Below are 19,599 nucleotides of genomic sequence, written 5' to 3'. Positions count from 1 at the left end.
GTGAAAAGCAACACAAGGGTGGTAGAATGTCAGAAATTGAGAGAGAATATTTATTAATATCTGTGTAGATTTATGTCTGACATGTTTAGTATACAGGTATAAATCTTCCTTGATAATATATCTGAATACAGTATTCTGTACTGCATGGTATTTGTTTTATCATACATATGAACCATAGTTATCAATGAAACATTTTTTTTAAGATTTTATTTATTTATTTGACAGACAAAGATCACAAGTAGGCAGAGAGAGAGGGGAGAAGCAGGCTTCCTGCTGAGCAGAGATCCCAATGAGGGGCTCAATCCCAGGACCCTGGGATCATGACCTGAGCTGAAGGCAGAGGCTTTAACCCACTGAGCCACCCAGGCACCCCTCAATGAAACATTTTTAAGAGGAAAATCAGAAACATGACAACACTATTTTGGCATCAATAACTTGTTCCTTTAACATGGAGTTATTTGATAATCTCAATCTCACTATAATTATTAAAATTGAATTTTTTTCTTCAAAAAAACAGTAACTCTCGGAAAAAGCTATTCATTAAAATAGTTAGAAATAATAATGGCAAGCTTAGTTTTCCTATTAGACTGTATCTTTTCCAGCTTATGTTTTATTTTTTTTTATTTTTTTTTTTAAAGATTTTATTTATTTATTTCACAGAGAGAGATCACAAGTAGGCAGAGAGGCAGGCAGAGAGAGAGAGAGAGAGAGAGAGAGGAGGAAGCAGGCTCTCCGCTGAGCAGAGAGCCCGATGCGGGACCCGATCCCAGGACCCTGAGATCATGACCTGAGCCGAAGGCAGCGGCTTAACCCACTGAGCCACCCAGGCGCCCTCCAGCTTATGTTTTAAATAGCTTGCTGAAACTGGTGTAGCCACAGTTGGCAAACAGTGTGGAGGTTCCTCAGAAAGTTAAAAATAGAACTACACTATGATGCAGCAATTCCACTACTAGGTATTTACTCAATGAACACAAAAATACAAATTTGAAGGGGGGCACATGCTCCCTGATGTTTATAGCAGCATTATCAACAACAGCCAACCTATGGAAAGAGTCCAAATGTCCATCAACTGATGAATGGATAAAGAAGATGTTGTATGTGTGTGTGTGTGTACACACACACACACACACATTCACACACATTCTTTTTGATGGCTGAGTAATATTCCATTGCATGCATATGTATGTGTATATATATGTATATGTGTGTATATATATACATATATATGTATGTGTGTATATATGTGTGTACATATACATGTATATATGTATGTGTATATGTGTGTATATGTGTATATATACACACATACATATATGTGCGTATATGTGTATATATATACACACACACACATATATATACACACATATGCATGCAATGGAATATTACTCAGCCATCAAAAAGCATGACAACTTGCCATCTGTAATAACATGGATGGAGCTGGAGTATATTATGTTAAGTGAAATAAGTCAGAGAAAGACAAATACCATATGATTTCACTCATGTGAAATTAAGAAACAAAACAGATGAACATAGAGGAAGGGAGGAAAAAAAAGAGAGGGGAAACAAACCCATAAGAAACTCTTAATGATAGAGAACAAACAGGGTTGGTGGAAGGAGGTTGGGGGGGATGGGCTAGATGGGTGATGGGTATTAAAGAGGACACTCGTTGTAATGAGCACTGTCTTGTATATATGCGATGAATCACTGAATTCTGCTCCTGAAACCAGTACTGCACTGTATGTTAAATAACTAGAATTTAGATAAAAATTTAAAAAAAAAAGTTTGTTGAGAGAAGGAATTTGGTATAGAATAACAGATTAAATAGATATGTTTGGATGCATATGTACAGCCGTGTGTGTGTGTGTGAGAGAGAGAGAGAGACAGAGACAGAGAGAGAGAGACTCTTAGGGAACTTCAAATGAAGGCTTTTTCTTTGAATATGTTTAGGTATCTTTCTCCTGTAAGATCCCCAAAGAAAAAAGGATCAACTATACGTGTAAATTCTACTGCAAACACAGAGGGACAAGCAACCTCAGCCTTCCAGACTCAGAAGCCATTGAAATCTACCTCCCTTTCACTTTTTTACAAAAAAGGTTAGTAGATAATTATTTTCAAGAAGGACTCTGGAACCTGGCTGTGACTGGGTTCAAATCATGGCTCTTCTGCTTACTAGGTATGTCCTTGGTAAAGTCACTTAATAACTTTATGCCTCAGTTTCTTCATCTGTAAAGTGGAAATGATAATAATAATTTATTTTGTAATAATAGTAATCTACCTTATAAGGTTTTTTAGTTAATTAAATGAATTAATACATAAAATGTTTCAACAGTGCCTAGCACATCGTAAGCATTCAGAAAGTATTAGATGTTGTTACTGTTGCTGCTGTTGCTTTTGTCAGGCTTTCAAATTTATGTTTGGAAATATTTACCCCTGACATTACTTTTGCTGTTCAGGTGTGTATGTGAAGTTAAGATTGTACAGTGTGCTGTAGTCTAATGTAGGCACATTTCCTGGTAATCAGGCTGAGTAGCATTCTCTGATTATGTGTATGTGAGGTGGAGCAGGGCTGTCTGTACGTGCATATATAGAGCTGACCTTTGAACAATGTGGGGATTAAGGGTACTAATCCCCCCATGTAGTCAGAAATCCACATATAGCTTTTGACTCCCCAGAAACTTTACTGATAGTCTACTGTTGACTAGAAGCCTTACCAACAGTGTAAACAATTATCACATATTTTATATGATATATGTATTATATACTATAATAAGCTAGAGAAAGGAAAGTGTTATTAAGAAAATCATAAAATACATTTATAGTACTGTCCTGTATTTATTTATTCTAAAAAATCCATGTATAAGTGGACCCTCTTAGTTCAAACCCATGTTGTCTTAGAGTCAGCTGTATGTGCAGGTGCACACCCAGTGAAGCTCTCTAAAGGGACATAAAAGGCCAGATTCCTCTGTGATAAATCTGTTTCTGATTTTATTCAAGTCAGAAATATACTCAAGTCAGAGTTTTATAGCCATGTTGTAAGATAACCCTTAAGTTAGAACAGTGTTTCCAGAGTGTGTTCCCCAACCAGTGGAATCCACCTCACCTGAAAAGTTGTAGAAAGGAAAATTTTTGTTTACGCTCCACCTTAGAACTCCTCAATCAGAAACTCTAGGATGAAGTGAAAAAAAAAAAATTCCTTGTTTTAACAAGCCTTCCAAAGCTAATCTGATGCATGCTAAAATAAGAACCACCAGGATAGTTTAAAAATTCTGATTGCTTTATGCAGGTCTTTGAAAGGTAATTTAAAATAAGAGTCATTATATTTAAAGTAGATGGAAAAAAATTAAATTTAGTGGATTTCTTTTTTCCAGGCCTATGTCCCAGTAATATTTTTATAGACTTTGTAAATAAATCTTATGTTAGTATTCAAGTATTATTTTGCCTTCTATTTACCTAGCTCTGTACTAAGACTAGGGCTTATTTATTCATAAAGAAAATAGTGGTAGAGGTGAGGTTACTGTTAAAGTGCTGTTTATTATTGGTGGAAATGCAAGCTTGTGCAGTCACTCTGGAGAACAGTATGGAGGTTCCTCAAAAAGTTAAAAATAGAACCACCTACAATCCAGCAATTGTACAATTGGTATTTACCCAAAGGATACAAAAATAGTAATTCACCCCAGTGTTTATAGCAGCATTATCTATAATAGCCAAACTATGGAAACAGCCCATGTGTCGATTGATGAATAGGTAAGGAAGATGTGGTATAAATATGCAATGGAATATTACCCAGCCATAAAAATGAATGAAATCTTGCCATTTCCGATGATGTGGATGGAGCTAGAATGTATAATGCTAAGTGAAATATGTCAGTCAGAGACAGACAATTATCATATGATCTCACGCATATGTGAAATTAAAGAAACAAAACAGATGAAAATAGGGGAAGAAAAAAGGGAAAACCAAAAAACAGACTTTTACCTATAGAGACCAAACTGATGGTTACCAGAGCAGGAGGTGGATGAAATAGGTGATGGGGATTCAGGAGGGCACTTGTGAGGAGCACCGGGTGTTATATAAAAGTGATAAATCACTAAATTCTACACCTGAAACTAATATTACACGGTATATTAACTAGCTGGACTTAAAATAAAAACTTGAAAAAATACAGGGCAAAAATGCTGTTTAATAGCATCATAGTTACAGCAATTTAGTATTTTGAAAAATCCACTTGTTGAATAGTAAACCTAAGTCCCCTTATCTCTGCAGTGTACCGACTAGCATATCTTCGACTAAATACCCTGTGCGCACGCCTTCTGTCTGACCACCCAGAACTAGAACACATCATCTGGACCCTTTTTCAGCATACGTTGCAAAATGAGTATGAACTCATGAGAGACAGGCATTTGGATCAGGTAAGAAAATAATGCACTTCACTACGCTTCTCCTACTCATTTGTTAACCGTGCACTGATTTCTTAAAAGATTAGATTCAAATGAGAAGCTAGATCAATTTAGCAGACTTTATATGCACTCTTTGGCTTCCTTTTATAATTTTGCTATAGTTCTTAGAGCTTTAGAGCTCGGGAGTATTTCAGTAACTTTTTTAATGACATAAAAGATCTTATTTACAAAAATCATTGAAAAAAACCTGTTTATTAGGGGTTTTTCTGTCTTGTAGTAAACTAGATTTCATGTTAGTAAGGAAGAAGTACAAGACTTAAAAACAAGTTGGTCTAAAAACAGTGCCTATTGAATGAATGAATGAATAAAAAAAATAAATGAATGACAATTTACAGAAAATGATCTTTCATATCTTCCTGTTTTTTCTCTTTATGCAGAATAATAATGTTTTTGGTAGCAAATTATTGAGATATAATTAACATACCATACAAATTACCCATGTAAAGTGTACAATCCAGTAGTTTTTAGTATATTCATAGAGTTGTGGAACCATCACCAAAATCACTTTTAAAACAGTTTTATCATGCTAAAAAGAAATGCCATACCATTCAATACTCATCATCTGTTCCTCTACTTCTTCTAGACCCAGGCAATACTGATCTTTCTATGTCTGTAGATTTGCCTCTTTTGGGACAATTTATATAAATGGAATCATATAATATGTTGCATTTTGTGTCTGGCTTCTTACTGTAATGTTTTCATTGTTCATCTGTGTTATACCTTGTATTAGTACTTCATTCCTTGTGTTGCCAAATAATATTCCATTGTATGGATATACCACATCATATTTATCTGTTCATTATTTGGTGTATATTTGTTTTCTACTTTTTGGCTGTTATGAATAATGTTGCTGTGAACATTTATATACAAGTTTTGTGTGGATATATGTTTCCAGTTCTCTTGGATATATACCTAGAAGTAGAATTGCCAGATCTTGTGATAACTCTGTGTCTAACCTTTACGGACTGGACAGATTGTTTTCCGGTATATCCACACCATTCTGCATTCCTACCAGAAGTGTATGAGGTTCTAGTTTCTCCACATCCTCACCAGCCTCTTATTTGCTTTTTTGATTATAATCATCCTAGTGGATATAGAGTAGTATCTCTTTATGATTTTAATTTGCATTTCCCTGATGGCTAATGATATTGATTGAGAATATTTTCATGTGCTTAATGGCCATTTATATATCTTCTTTAGAGAAATATCTACTCAGATAATTTGCATAATTTTTAATTGAGTTGTCTATTTATTATTGAGTTATAAGTGTTCTTATGTAGTCTACATAAAAATCCCTTATTTCATATGATTTGCAATTGTTTTCTCCAGTTCTCTGAGTTGTCTTTTCACTTTCTTGATGGTGTCCTTTGAGGCACAAAAGTTTTTCATTTGATCATGTTCAGTTTATCTATTTTTTTCTTTTATTACTACTGCTTTTGCTGTCTTATCTAAGAAACCATTGCCAAATCAGAGATCATGAAGATTTATTCTTGTGTTTCTCCAAAAGTGTTATACTTTTAACTCTAACATTTACATTTTGATTCATTTTGAGTTAATTTTTCTGTATGGTATGAGAAAGGGGTCTAACGTCACTCTTTTATATGTGAATACTACTTATTCCAGCACCATTTCTTAAAGTCTCTTCTTCTGTGTTGAGAGAAATCAAAACTAACTGTATATGCATAAAAGTTCATTTCTGGTTTCTTAATTGTGTTCCATTGGTCTGTATGTCTTCTCTTATGCCAGTACAAAACTATCTCAATTACAAAGCTTTGTAGTAAATTTTGAGATAGGGAAGTGTGGGGGATCTGGGTGGCTTAGTCAGTTAAGCATCCAACTCTTGATTTCAGCTCAGGTCATGACCTTAGGGTCCAGATCCCAGGATCCTTTTCAGTAGGGAGTGTGCTTGTTATTCTCTCCTTCTCCCTCTGCCTCTCCCCAACTCGCGCTCACACTCTTGTGAGCGCTCTTTTTCCCTAAAATAAATAAATAAATAAATCTTTTTTAAAAAAGAAAGAAATAGGGAAAAAATTTTGTTCTTTTTCAAAATTTGTTGTACTATTCTGAAGCTTGCATTTCCATATGAATTTTAGGATCAGTTTGTCAACTTCTGCAAAGAAGCCAACAAGGATTTTGATAGGGATTATACTGAATCATAGATTAATTTGAGGAGCTTTCTTATCTTAATAATATTAAGTATTCTAGCCAATGAACATGTGATATGATGTCTTTCCACTTATTTAGATGTTAATTTTTTTCAGTTATGTTTTAACATTTTCAGAGTATAGTCTTTTTATATTAAATTTATACACCTCAGTGTTTTTATTCCTTTTAACACTTGTAAATGGAACTATTTCTTTAATTTCTTGTTTGCATTATTCATTATAAGTGTATAGAAATACAATTAATTTTCATATATTTATCATGTTAACCTGCAGTTTTATTGAAGTACTTTATTAGTTCTAATAGTTTTTAGTAGATTCCTTAGGATTTTCAATATATAAGATCATATTGTCTTCAAATAGAGATAGTTTTACTTTTTCCTTTTCAATCTGGATGACTGCTATTTCATTTATTTGTCAAACTGCTATAATGTAGAACCTCAAAAACAATGTCAAATGAAAGTGGTGAGAAGGGACATCCTTGTTTTGTTTCTGCTCTAGGGGAAAGCATTCAGTCTTTCACCGTTAAATGTATTGTTAGCTGCAGAGTTTTTGTATATGCCCTTTATCAAGTAAAGGAAGTTCCCATCTATTCCTAGTTGTTTTTATCATGAAAGTGTGTCGAATTTTGTCAAATGCTTTTTCTATATCTTTTGAAATGATCATTGGGGTTTTCTCCTTTTATTGTATTAATATGTGGTATATTACATGAATTGATTTTCAGATGTTAAACCAACCTTGCATTTCTGGAATGAATCCCACTTGGTCATAGTCTATATTACATTTGATGTGCTGCTGGATTCAGCTTGTTTTTGTTAAAAATGTTTACATCTCTAACCATAAAAGATAATGGTAATTTTCCTCTGATATCTGGTTTTGATATCAGAGTACTACTATCCTCACAGAATTAGTTGGGTAGTGTTCCCTCCTCTTCTAATTTCAGAAGAGTTTGTGAGAAATTGGTATTGATTCTTTTTTAAAGGTTTGGTAGAATTCACCAGTGAAACCATCTGGGCCTGGGCTTTTGTTTGCAGATAGTTTTGGATTATTATTTCAAGCTCATATTTTCTGTTTCTTCTTTAGTAAGTTTTGGTGGTTTGTGTCTTTTCTTAAAAATTTCTGTTCCCAACTTTTGTAGCAACATGGACAGGACTGGAAGAGATTATGCTGAGTGAAATAAGTCAAGCAGAGAGAGTCAATTATCATATGGTTTCACTTATTTGTGGAGCATAACAAATAGCATGGAGGACAAGGGGAGATGGAAAGGAGAAGGGAGTTGGGGGAAATTGGAAGGGGAGGTGAACAATGAGAGACTATGGACTCTGAAAAACAACCTGAGGGTTTTGAAGGGGCAGGGGGTGTGAGGTTAGTGGAACAAGGTGGTGGGTATTAGAGAGGGCATGGGTTGCATGGAGCACTGGGTGTGGTGCAAAAACAATGAATACTGTTACGCTGAAAAGAAATAAAAAATTAAAAAAAAATTTTCTGTTCCATCTTAGATATCTATTTTGTTGGTATGTAGTTATTCATAATGTTCTCTTTATTTCTATCACGTCAGTAGTAATGTTCCCAATAAGAATGGTATTTGGGGCGCCTGGGTGGCTCAGTGGGTTAAGCCTCTGCTCAGGTCATGATCCCAGGACCCTGGGATCGAGCCCCGCATCAATGAGCAGGGAGCCTGCTTCCCCCTCTCTCTCTCTGCCTGGCTCTCTGCCTACTTGTGATCTCTGTCAAATAAATAAATAAAATCTTAAAAAAAAAAAAGAATGATATTTTCAGCAAACAGTGAATTAGTGTATAAGGGTATAACCTCCAAATATGTATATTTTTCTAGAGTATATTTGGATGTATAAATTCTAGTATGTTGGATTTTTAAAAGTAGGCACTCATTGCCTTCTATTTTTCTACACTAGTCCTAAGGATTTCTAAATCTTAAGTCCTAAGGATTTCTAAAGAGATTAGGTATATGAAATCAAGACTTTTGCAGAGAGTTACCTTAAGAAGAGGTAGGAGAAAAATATGAATTAACAAAGAAGATATTAGATGGTGTTCTGAGTGGGAAAAATAGAATTGGGGCTGGTAGGATGCTGAACAAGGGGTGATGAGTAGATATTCTTGGCAATAGTAGATATAAGCAAGAATGTTGCAGAGATATAAGTACTTAAATTTGGCAATAAAATTCATACAAATGAAGAAAGTTTGATTTTTTTCATTCTGTAAGGAATAATTTCAAATCTTATTTTTACATTAAAAATAATGTTTTTATTGAAATAGAACATGCATATAAAAGCATCCGTATATCATAAGAATACATCTTAATGCAAATTCATCAACTGAACTCATCTGTATAGCCTGCATCCAAATCAAGAGCATTAACTGCAATACAAAGACTCTCTCCTGCCCCATTCCAAACTCCTTACCACCATCACCAAGTATATTCAATTTTATTTTATCTGATAGTTTAAACCTTTGACACATCTGACTTTTTTTTTTTTTTTAAAGATTTCATTTATTTATTTGACAGAGAGAGATCACAAGTAGACGGAGAGGCAGGCAGAGAGAGAGAGAGGGAAGCAGGCTTCTTGCTGAGCAGAGAGCCCGATGTGGGACTCGATCCCAGGCCCCTGAGATCATGACCTGAGCCGAAGGCAGCGGCTTAACCCACTGAGCCACCCAGGTGCCCCTAAGTGCTAGTTATACAGTGAACTGATTCCAATTTCAACCTTTCTGGGAAAAAAAAAAAAAAAAACAAACCTAAGGAACAAAGGTCAAAGTTAGGGTTATTTACAAACCAGATGATCAGTTCTAATAATCAAGGTCTGACTTTTACATTTTGTTCTTTAAACACAATTTGGGTTGAACACTTCACATCACCTTTCAAATTGAGTTTAGGATGGGAAAAGATAATCCTGTAGGAACTTAAATTTCCATTTTTTGAAGCTAAAAGAAAGATAACAGTACTTTTTAGAGCACAACTATGTAACAAAATTCTGATATTTTTATATTGCATTGACTTACTAGATTATGATGTGTTCCATGTATGGCATATGCAAAGTGAAGAATATAGACCTTAAATTCAAAATCATTGTAACAGCATACAAAGATCTTCCTCATGCTGTTCAGGAGGTAGGTAATCTTCCATGGTAAGATTTTTTTGTATATATCCATATCTATAAAATGGATAATGTAAGTCATTAATTAGATCATATATTATGACCTTATTATATAAATTCATGTATCAGTTTTTTTACCTTTATATTACTGGTTAATTATTTGTGCTTAAAACAGAATTGGAAAGTTAAGGCACTTTAATATCCGAATTAATGTTATAAAGTTAATAAGGAATACTGCATCTTTGCAATAAACAGGATATTTGTAATAAATTTTACACATGTATATATATTTTTTAAAAGTCTGTGACATTTCACTTCCGGTAGAACAGTTATAAACCAAACCTAAGAAGACTTTTCTAGATTATTTTTTCCTGTATAATATGTGATTCTTACTGCTAGAAAATAATATGAACTATTAGAAAAAAAAATCTAAAGAGATAAATTTCCAAATTCATTTAACAGGTGTTTTTATTCTTCTTCCTCAGACATTCAAACGTGTTTTGATCAGAGAAGAGGAGTATGATTCCATTATAGTATTCTATAACTCGGTCTTCATGCAGAGACTGAAAACAAATATTTTGCAGTATGCTTCTACCAGGGTAGGTTGGAAGTATCCTTTGATTGGGAAAATCTAATTATAAAGTGGAGCTTACTAAAACATTTAAAAAAAAATCTGCTTTTTGTTTTTGCCCTAGCCCCCTACCTTGTCACCAATACCTCACATTCCTCGAAGCCCTTACAAGTTTTCTAGTTCACCTTTACGGATTCCTGGGGGAAACATCTATATATCACCCCTGAAGAATCCATATAAAATTTCGGAAGGTGTGCCAACGCCAACAAAAATGACTCCAAGATCAAGGTTTGTGTTTTCTCTTTAGGGAAAGGGCAAAGAATAAGAGGGGATTATTTTGATCCAAGTACAAAAATATAAAGCTTTCATCACTTAAAAAATATTTATTTATATTAAGTGACATGATAGGAATTTGGTAGGAAAGAAAGAATATCTTTTTACTTAAGTGGGTTTGCAAGTTTAGTCTTCAACTTTGCTGGGTGCTAGGGTTTGTTCTTTTGTGAACAAAGAACAATTTTTGTAGTAGGTTTAAAATCACTTTCATATTTTTGTAAGTAACCAGTCTGCTAAGTAAAGTAGATAACTTTTGGTTAAGAATTTTTATTCTCTAGCTTTATTGAATGTCCTGTAAACTCTGTGAACCTGTTTATCTTGCTTTGTTACAAAAATGTAGATGACTGATGAAATGTACATAACTGCAAATTAAGTCTTTAGAAGTCCATCCTTAATTCTGCCTGCAGCTTCCTTATATTACCTGGGGCAGGTGTCACTACTTCGGAAGGGTGCTGTGGATTAGGGAGATGATGAGTATGAAGCTGTTTTAAATTCCTAGATGAAAGTTTCTGTGCAACTACAAATCATTACATTATCTTCCACATCCAACCGCAAGTGCTTTGTGACTTTGAAGTGCTTCCATTGCCTTATTATATATTATCATGGGCTGTTTGAAAATGACTTTATTTGTACAGAGTGGTAGGCAGATTAGCTAGTACAGTTAAGGTAGTCTCATCTCCTTAAATTGTCAGCTCATAGAGTTGTACTTAATTGGCAAGAAAAACAAAAGGGAGAAGGGGGAGATATTAGCCATCTAGAAAACATTTGTGTGGGGTGTTTAATTATGTAAGTAATGCACACTCATGGTAAAAATTTGAAACTCTACAGGAAGAGAGAAAATAGAGACTAGTTGGCAAGTGATATAAATCCTCTTGTGCACCCCTGTACCATCTTTTATTTGCTGTTCTTATAGTATCTGTGTACAATATCTACAACTTATACTGTAAGTTGCTAAGATAATACATCATGTATATTTAATTTACACAGTCCCACATTGCCACATGAAAATGTGTACTTAGGTAATGATAATTGATCCGTATTATTTTTATGATAGCTATTTACTGAATTTAGTGAAATCACTTCTCAGTTGAGGTCATATTCTCAAAATCTTGATCAATCATTGATCAGGCATTAAGAGAGCATCTGAACATTGTATTTATCCAGCATATTTAGGTATTCTGCTTAATCAAATATATATATATATAAAATGATGTCCACTTATCAAGGAATTGGAGTATAAGACATATCTCCTAGTTCCATGTGCATATGATCATATCCTTGTTATGTGACGCTAATACTGTTTTTCAGGTTTATTATAAAGACAAATTATATGGTTCACTCATGGCAACCACAGATTCAAAACCTATGATATATGTACAAAAAATAAAGAGAAAGATAGCCAAACAAACGCTATAGAAACTCATCAATCCCAAAGAAAAAGAACAAGGGAAGTGGAAAGAAACAGAGAATAACTACAAAAACAACCAGAAAACAGGGAACAAAATGGCATCAAGTACATACCTAACAATAATAACTTAAAAAAAATAATAACTTTAAATGTAAATGGCCTAAATGCTCCAGTCAAAAGATACAGGGTGGTGAAATGGATAAAAATACAAGATCCTTCTATATGCTGCCTATAAGAGACTCACCTTAGACATAGAGACACATACAGACTGAAAGTAAAGGGATAGAAAAACATTTACCATGCAAATGGAAGCAAAAAAGAAGCCAAAGTAGCAACACTTACATCAGACAAAATAGACTTTAAAACAAAGACTAACTAGAGACAAAGAATTGAGTATTACATAATGATTAAAGGAGCACCCCAACAAGCCGATGTAACACTTGTAAGTATCTACATACCAAACATTAGAGCACCTGAATACATAAAGCACATATTAATGGAAATAGAGAAATTGATGATAATACAATAATAGTGAGGGACTTTAACACCCCACTTACATCAATGGGTTGATGATTCTGGCAGGAAATCAATAAGGAAACAGTGTCTTTGAATGACACTTTGCAACAGATGGACATAACAGATACATATAGCACATTCAATCCAAAACCAACAGAATACACATTATTCTCAAGTGCACATGGAACATTCTCCAGAAGGGATTACAAATGAGGCCACAAAACAGCTTCAATAAATTTCAGAAGATTGAAATCATTTCATGCATCTTTTCTGATCATATAGCAGTATGAAACTAGAAATAAAACATAAGAAAAAAAAAGGAAAAAACATGAACACGTAGAGATTAATCAGTACGATACCATACAACCAGTGGGCCAACAGAACAATCAAAGAAGAAACAAAAAATTCATGGAGAGAAATGAAAATGAAAACTAAATTGTCCAACCTCCTTCAGATGCAGTGAAAGCAGTTCTAAGAGGGAAATACATAGCAATACAGCCCATAGCAAGAAACAAGAAAAAGCTCAAATAAACAACACAGCCTTATACCTACAGAAACCAGAAAAAGAAGAAAAACAAAGCCCAAGTTGAGTAGAAAGGAATAATAAAGATCAGAGCAGAAATAAATGACATAAAGACTAAAAAAAAATAGTAGAAAAAATTTAATGAAACCAAGAGCTGGTTCTTTGAAAAAATAAACAAAATTGGTTATTCCTTAGCTAGAATCATCAAGAAAAAAAGAGAAAGGACCCAAATAAAATTGGAAAGGAAAGAGAAGTAATAACTGACACCACAGAATTACAAAGGATTATGAGACTACTGCAACAAATTGTATGCAAACAAATTGGACAAATTTATCCTGAATGGATAAATTTCTAGAGATATAGAATTTTCCAAAACTGAATTAGGAAGAAATAGAAAAATCTGAACAGACTGATTTTTAGTAATGAAATTGAATCAGTAATCAAAAAAATTACCAAAAAATAAACATCCAGGCCAGAATGCATTCACAGGTGAATTTTACCAGATATTTAAAGAAGAATTAATACCTATTCTTCTCAAACTATTCCAAAAAATAGAAGAGAAGGGAAGCTTCCAAATATCTTTATAAGGCCAGCATTACCCTGATACCAAAACCAGAAAAACACCCCACAAAAAAAAAAAGAAAACTACAAGCCAATGTTCGTGATGAACATAGATGGAAAAATCCTCAACAAAATTTTAGCAAACTGTATTCCACAATATATCAAAAATACTGTTCCCCATGAGCAGGTAGAACTAATTCCAGGGGTGCAAGGGTGGTTCAATATTCACAAATGAGTCAATGTAATACACCACATCAAAAAAACGAAGGATAAAAATTATATGATCATCTCAATAGATGTAGAAAAAGCATTTGACAAAATTCATCATGGTTCGTGATAAAAACTCTCAACAAAGCAGGTTTACAGGGAACCTCCCTCAAGATAATAAGGCCATATATGAAAAATGCACAACTAGCACCATATATCCCACATGATAACATCATAGAGAAAAAGTGAGAACTTTTTCTCAAAGATCAGGAATAAGACAAGGATTTTCACTCGTACTACTTTCATTTAACATAGTGCTGAAAGTCCCACCCATAGCAATCAGAGAAGAAAAAAAAAAAAAGAGGCATCCATATTGGTCAAGAAGAAGTTAAATTGTCACTATTTATGGATGACATGGTACTATACATAGAAAATCCTAAAGACTCCACCAAAAATCTACTAGAATAAATGAATTCAGTAAAGTTTCAGGATACAAAATTAATGTTCATAAATCTATTGTATTTCTATACACTAATACTGAAATAGCAGAAAGAGAAATTAAGAAGACAACACCATTTACAATTGCACCAAAAAGAAGAAAATACCTAGGAATAAACTTAACCAAAGAGGCGAAAGACCTGTATCTGAAAACTATAAAACACTGATGAAAGAAATTGAAGATGATACAAATAAATGCAAAGATACTCCATGTTCATGGATTGGAAGAATTAATATTGCTAAAACGTTTATGTTTCCCAAAGTAATCTACAGATTCATTGCAATCCCTATCAAAATACCACCATCATTTTTCACAAACTAGAACAAATAATACTAAAATTTGTATGAAACCACAAAAGACCCCAAATAGCCAAAGCGATCTTGAAAAAGAATAGAGATTATCGCAATCCCAGGTTTACTACAGAGTTGTAGTAATCAAAACAGCATGGTACTGGCATAAAAATAAACCACATAGATCAATGAAACAGAATATAAAGCCCAGAAATTAATGATTATATGGTCAATTAATCTATGCCCAAGTGTAAGGGGGGAAAAGATAGTCTCTTTAATAAATGGTGCTAGGGGGGCACCTGGGTGGCTCAGTGGGTTAGGCCGCTGCCTTCGGCTCAGGTCATGGTCTCAGAGTCCTGAGATCGAGCCCCGTATCGGGCTCTCTGCTCAGCGGGGAGCCTGCTTCCTCCTCTCTCTCTGCCTGCCTCTCTGCCTGCTTGTGATCTCTCTGTCAAATAAATAAATAAAATCTTTAAAGAAAAAAAAAAAATGGTGCTAGGAACACTGGACAGCTAGCTACATGTAAAAGAATGAAAGTGGACCACCTTTTATTACCATACATGAAAATAAACTCAAAATGGATTAAAGATTTAAATGTGTGACTGGAAATCACATGACACTTAGAAGAGATCATAGCAGTAATTTTTCTGACATCAACCATGGCAACATTTTTTTCTAGGTATGTCTTCTAAGGCAAGGGAAATAAAAGCAAAAATAAAAAGGAGAACTACATCAAAATGAAAAGCTTCTGCACAGCAAAGGAAGCCATCAACAAAATGAAAAGGCAGCCTAGTGAATGGGAGGAAATATTTGCAAACCATATATCTGATTAATTAATTTTCAAAAATTGTAAAGGACTCATATAACTCAATAGCAAATAAACAATCCAATTAAAGGGTGAGCAGAAGATCTGAATAGATATTTTTCCAAAGAAGACATATGAATAGCAACATACAAATGAAGAGATGCTCAGAATCACTAATCATCAGGGGAATGCAAATCAAAAAAATAGTGAGATATCACACCTATAGAATGACTAAAAAAGGACAAGAAATAAGTGTTGTTGAGGATATGGAGAAAAAGGAGCCCTCATATACTGTTGGTTGGAATGTAAATTGCTATACCCAACTATGGAAAACAGTAAGAAGATTCTTCAAAAACTTAGAAATACCATATGGTCCAATAATTCCAGTATTGGGTATTTATCCAAAGAAAATTTGACACTAATTTGAAAAGATATATGCACCCCTATGTTTATTGCAGCATTATTTGTGATATTTAAGTTATGGAAGAACTCTAAGTGTCCACTGATGTATGAATGGATAAGAAAAATGTAATATATAAGTATAGATACACACATACATACAAGGGGATATTATATAGTCATTAAAATGTATAAGATCATGCCATTTGAGATAACATGAATGGACCTAGAGGATATAATGCTAAGAGAAATAAGAGAAAAAAAATTCCAAATGATTTCACTCAAGTAAAATCCAAAAAAAATTTTTTTAAAAGAATAAACAAAAATCAGAATTAGACCTATCAATACAAAGAACAGACAGATGGTTGCCAGAGGGAAGGGAAGGACGGACAATATGGGTGAAGGTTAGTGGGAGATCCAGGCTTCCTATTATAGAATGAATAAGTCACGGGCAATAAAAGGTACAACACGAGTAGTGATACTAGTGATAATAGTCAGCGATACTTCAGTAGTGATGTATGGTAGCAGATGGTGGCTACCCTTGTGAGCACAACATAATATATCAACTTGTCAAATCACTGTGTTATACACCTGAAACTAATGTAACATTGTGTGTCAGCTATACTCAAAAACAAAAAGAACATAAATTATTTGGTTCAAACAAGGACAGGCAGACTAATAGATTTCCAAGTCTAGGATATATGATAAGTAGAGATCTGAATTAGAATTCTGATTATTAATACTGTAACTTTTTGCCAATTGTTATGTGAATTTTTAATGAGGAAGTGTGAAATTTTAATTGATTACCGATTGATTTATGAAGAATTAAGTGTGAGTAAACTTAAAATTTTCCTTTACCTTCTTTAAATGTGGACAGTGGCAGAATATGTTCTTTCAGACATGTAATTCTTTAAAAAAATCTGAGACCAGCTCAGTGCATGATTAGAATAGCAATGTTAGAGTAAGCCCCTAATTGCAATTTTGTTGTGGTTCTAAGGTAGAGCAGACTTTAGATTTGGTATGTCTAATAGCTCAAAATGATAAATGTTCATCTCTGTAAAGTTATATATGATCTTCATTATTAATTTGCATTTTATCTTAACAGAATCTTAGTATCAATTGGTGAATCATTTGGGGTGAGTATTTTCTTTCTATGAAATATAAGGGAATGCACTGTAACTATAAAAGAAATTGCAGATTTCTATGACTTGAATTGACATATATATTATTCAAACACCTCAGCAAGGCATGTTGCATAGAATTTAGAAGATTAATAGCAGACTTATATTCAAATCAGATTTAATTTCAAGTTTTACTCATAATTGGTGAATTTCAAAGTGGTTTTCTAAACATCCTTTGAGATTATATAATATCTTACATATATTTTTCCAAGCCATCTATTCCTTGTCACTTTAGCTTCTCCATGGAGCCACTCATTACTCACAAATGGTGTCTTGCTTCCCTCAGAGCAAGAAGAAAGAGAGGGAAAGTGGGAGGTACAGAGTAGAGCAAAATGAAATCACAGTCTTTTTGTATAATATTAGATGTGATATACCATCACTTTTGTCATATTTTTGTCAGAAGCAAGGTAACACTAGGTCCCACCCACACACTCAGGGAAGAGAGTATTACATGAGTGTAAAAACTAGAAGATGAGGGTTAGTGAGACCCATTCTAGAGTCTGCCTATCCCACTGCCCCAAATATAACCAGAGAAAGATAATAGTTTGTATACTAAAAGTGCGAATGTTAAAAAATATATTACAAATAGTAAATGCTGTGACATTTAGCTCAAGGTAGGCTGCAGCTGTCAAGTTTCACAAAGGACAAGGTGTGGGACCACATAAGGTTTGGATCTGAATATGTATAGAGTTAGTGGTCCTCAAACTCTTCTGCTTGCAATAGCCTCTAAAAGAATTGGGAAAATGTTATATGAACCTACATGTTTTAAAGCTGATAACTAAAAATCTTATAAATTTAATACATATACAGGAATTTAGTTTCATATTATATATTTGCTCTAAACATATTTCCATCAAAACCTGTTTTTGCATTTAATGTTTAGAAAATTACCTCATTTAGGGGTACTTAGTTGAGCATCTGACTCTTGATTTCTGCTCAGATACTGATCTTAAGGTTGTGAGATTGAGCCCCATGTCAGGCTCCATACTCAGCTTGGAGTCTGCTTCAGATTCTCTCTCTTCTGATCCCTCTGCCCCTTCCCCTGCTCATGAGCACACACACTCTCTCTATAAAATAAATAAGTAAATAAAAATCTTTAAAACAAAACAAAACACACAAAAAAAGAAAATGGCCTCATTTAATTTTTGGAAAAGAAAGATTAATTAGTAAAGCTAAATCTCGCTGTGAAATCAGTCAGTCAAGTCAGACCTAATTTCTACCAATAGTCTGGTTTCATTTTTTAGTTCAGATGAACAGGTTCATACACATCCCTGAGGTAATCCCCTCACTCCAGTTCTAAAGAAGATAAATAAGAAATAGAATTTTTCTATGTGCTTGTCCTTGGATAAAATAAGGTATTACATCCCCTTTGATATTTATTACCAACGCTTTCTTTACTTTGCTGTGACAAGATTCTCCCTCAAGAGATATAGATCTCAAATCATCTCTAGTAATAATGAATGGGCTCAGAATCTTTTGATTTTTTATTTATAAAACTATGAGTTAACATTTTAATAAATACTGTATCAGTAATGGTTTAAAATATATAAACTATATACTTGTCAACGTAATATTCCTAAGGTGAGTCCAAAATAATGATTGACTAGACATTTCACTTCTTACTAGATTCTTGTGTTATTCTCTCTGGTTATGCCCTCAAACAAACAAAACCCACAAGGTTCTAGAAAGCCTTTCCAACTTTACATGCTTCTGAGAAGTAGTCCTGGTTTTCTGTGTGGGTCAGTTCCAAAAATGAGGAACCAGGAATTTCAGAGTGGTAGTCAGAGTTGTTGGAGGAAGGAGGGGAGCCTCATAGGGAGAGACGGGAAGATATTTAATTGGAGCAGAGTTAGGTGTAGTTACTGATTCCAAGATTTTTCCATATCTCATTTGGTACATACACTAAAGCAGAAAATTAAAATGTATGTATGACCTCTGCCTGATTTTTGATACCCCTCAACTATAATTAAGGGTTGCTAACTATGAAATGCTGGCAATTAATGATTTAAAATAAAGAATTTTGTAATTTGTAGACTTCTGAGAAGTTCCAGAAAATAAATCAGATGGTGTGTAACAGCGACCGTGTGCTCAAAAGAAGTGCTGAAGGCAGCAACCCTCCTAAACCATTGAAAAAACTACGCTTTGATATTGAAGGATCAGACGAGGCAGATGGAAGGTAGGAATAGTTGTAGAATGTCTTTCAGTAGCGGAGCTGGTCATGTGGAGAAGCCAGAGCGCCAGCTCTGCTCCTAACTTCCACCAGACCCTTTTATACCAGTTTTATTTGGAAATTGTGAAGATTGCTCAAAAAAATAGGAATGTATCCCAAAGTTAACACCATTGAAATCACATATTATCTATTGAAATTCAGTGAACATATCAGATATTAACAATCTGATCTTTTTTTGACCTTTTTAAACAACGCCATTGATAAAATTTTGTTATGATTAACATTAGATTTTTAAATGCTTACCCTTGAAAAAAACTACTGTGTTTTATAAGAATCACAGACAAAATGCAAAAGATTATAAATTTGTGATGGTTTGTATTTTCGATGGTTTATAAACCTCTGAA

The 19,599-nt window shown here is 33.8% G+C and overlaps 1 protein-coding gene across 1 annotated transcript in view; it reads left to right on the top strand.

Annotated features, from left to right (window-relative positions):
• The window catches only part of RB1 (RB transcriptional corepressor 1), a 154,868-nt gene that overhangs the window by 130,913 nt on the left and 4,356 nt on the right, over positions 1-19,599 (top strand). The window contains exons 19-25 of the mRNA XM_047723407.1: positions 1,948-2,093; positions 4,264-4,409; positions 9,641-9,745; positions 10,218-10,331; positions 10,428-10,591; positions 16,950-16,980; positions 19,059-19,201. Of these exons, the coding sequence (XP_047579363.1) occupies positions 1,948-2,093; positions 4,264-4,409; positions 9,641-9,745; positions 10,218-10,331; positions 10,428-10,591; positions 16,950-16,980; positions 19,059-19,201 (849 nt within the window). The remainder of the gene's footprint in view (positions 1-1,947; positions 2,094-4,263; positions 4,410-9,640; positions 9,746-10,217; positions 10,332-10,427; positions 10,592-16,949; positions 16,981-19,058; positions 19,202-19,599) is intronic.

The sequence above is a fragment of the Lutra lutra genome, chromosome 3, assembly GCF_902655055.1.
Source record: "Lutra lutra chromosome 3, mLutLut1.2, whole genome shotgun sequence".
Lineage (NCBI taxonomy): Eukaryota > Metazoa > Chordata > Mammalia > Carnivora > Mustelidae > Lutra > Lutra lutra.
This window is presented reverse-complemented; position numbering and strand designations above follow the sequence as displayed.